The 1,567-nt window shown below is 63.8% G+C and overlaps 1 protein-coding gene across 1 annotated transcript in view; it reads left to right on the forward strand.

Moving 5' to 3' along the window:
* Positions 1-1,567, forward strand: part of LEMD2 (LEM domain containing 2) — a 15,400-nt gene that overhangs the window by 11,340 nt on the left and 2,493 nt on the right. Inside the window, exons 7-8 of the mRNA XM_015567457.1 lie at positions 173-274; positions 348-450. Of these exons, the coding sequence (XP_015422943.1) occupies positions 173-274; positions 348-450 (205 nt within the window). The remainder of the gene's footprint in view (positions 1-172; positions 275-347; positions 451-1,567) is intronic.

The following is a 1,567-nucleotide window of genomic DNA, read 5'->3' on the forward strand; positions in this document are numbered from 1 at the left end:
TCCTGCATCCTTTGTTTCCTGTATGCTAGCCCTGGGCCCGCCACATAGTAGATACTCAGAACACATTTGATCACCCACCGCCCCCACGCAGCGCCCGGCCCATGGTGAGACCCAGGGAGGTCTGAGCGGTTGGAGCGATGTGAGCCTTTAATGGTGCTCTGTTCCTGCGCAGGCTTGGCCTTTCTGTGGGGACTCCTGATCTTCCTGAAATATCGGTGGCGCAAGTTAGAAGAGGAGGAGCAGGCCATGTATGAGATGGTGAAGAAGATTATAGGTGTGTGGCCCGGGGGAAGGCTGCCGGCCTCCGCCAGGAGTCCTGGCCCTAACCTGTGCCCTCTGTCCTGCAGATGTGGTCCAGGACCACTACGTGGACTGGGAGCAGGACATGGAGCGCTACCCGTACGTGGGCATCCTGCACGTGCGCGACACACTCATCCCTCCGCAGAGCCGGTGAGTCCAGGGTCTGCCCCACCCAGTGCCTCGTGTCAGCGGCCAGGATCCCAGGTGCGGGCACCGTCCATGCCCCCGCTCCAGTGCCCGCTCCTCCAGTGCTCGGCATTTGTGGGAGAACACTCGGACGGTGTAGAAGCACGTCCCTCTCCTGTGGAGGGCAGCACCGTTAGGCTGATGGGTGGGTGCCTGGGGCAGCAGTGCTAGGACCGCCCCTGCCCCAGGGGCTCAGATAGGGAAGGTGGATTCTCTGGTCTTGCCCTCCCTGAATGCTGTCGGCTGGAGTTCCTCACGGTCACAGGGTGCTGGCCAGCAGCAGCGTCTGCCTCGTCCCAGCCAGCAGGGGAGGGGCTTCCTGATCTCACGAGCAAGGGAAAACCTTCCCCAAAGCCGCCAGTGGCCACTCCCCGAGGCCCCGCTGCCCAGAACTGGTGACTTACTGTCCCTGAGGCCTCACTGGCCACTCCCCGAGGCCCCGCTGCCCAGAACTGGTGACATACTGTCCCTGAGGCCTCCCTGGCCAGGAGGAGGAGACTGTTCTCCACATGTCTGACTGTGACCCACAGTCAGGCACACTCATTATCTAAAACAGGATGGTCCGGCTCCCACCCGTGCGCACGTGCTTGCGTACAGTTGAAAGCAAAGTTTCAGGGCACGGGCTGCATGGGAGGGATGGCAGGCTTGTCACACTTGACACCAGGGCCACCTTCCACAGAAAACGGAGAACACGGCTGCTGGCAGGGCCTGTGGCGGAGGCTGGCGTGCGTTCACTCAGCAGGCTTTGGTTGGCACCTGCGGCCGTCCCCACCGTCCGGGTCAGGGCAAGGGGCGAGGGGCGGGGAGGGGGCGTCGGTTCTGAGGAGGACGTGGGAAGGTGCATGAGGAGAGTGTGTACTGTGGGCGGTGACTCCCAGGAGAAGGAGCGGGTGTCGGGAGGCGGCCTCCTAGCCCACGAGGTCGCTGGCGCACTGGGGCAGCAGCACTGCTTGGGCTTTAACTGCAAACACACTTCACTGAAACGGGCGCAGGAAGTGGCATTGCAGTCCCGGCCCAGCCCCCGCGCCCCAGGCCCTGTGGTCAGCGAGGCCCCGGGCGCCACCCCAGGGTCCAGGGGACC

The sequence above is a fragment of the Myotis davidii genome, unplaced genomic scaffold, assembly GCF_000327345.1.
Source record: "Myotis davidii unplaced genomic scaffold, ASM32734v1 scaffold4, whole genome shotgun sequence".
NCBI lineage: Eukaryota > Metazoa > Chordata > Mammalia > Chiroptera > Vespertilionidae > Myotis > Myotis davidii.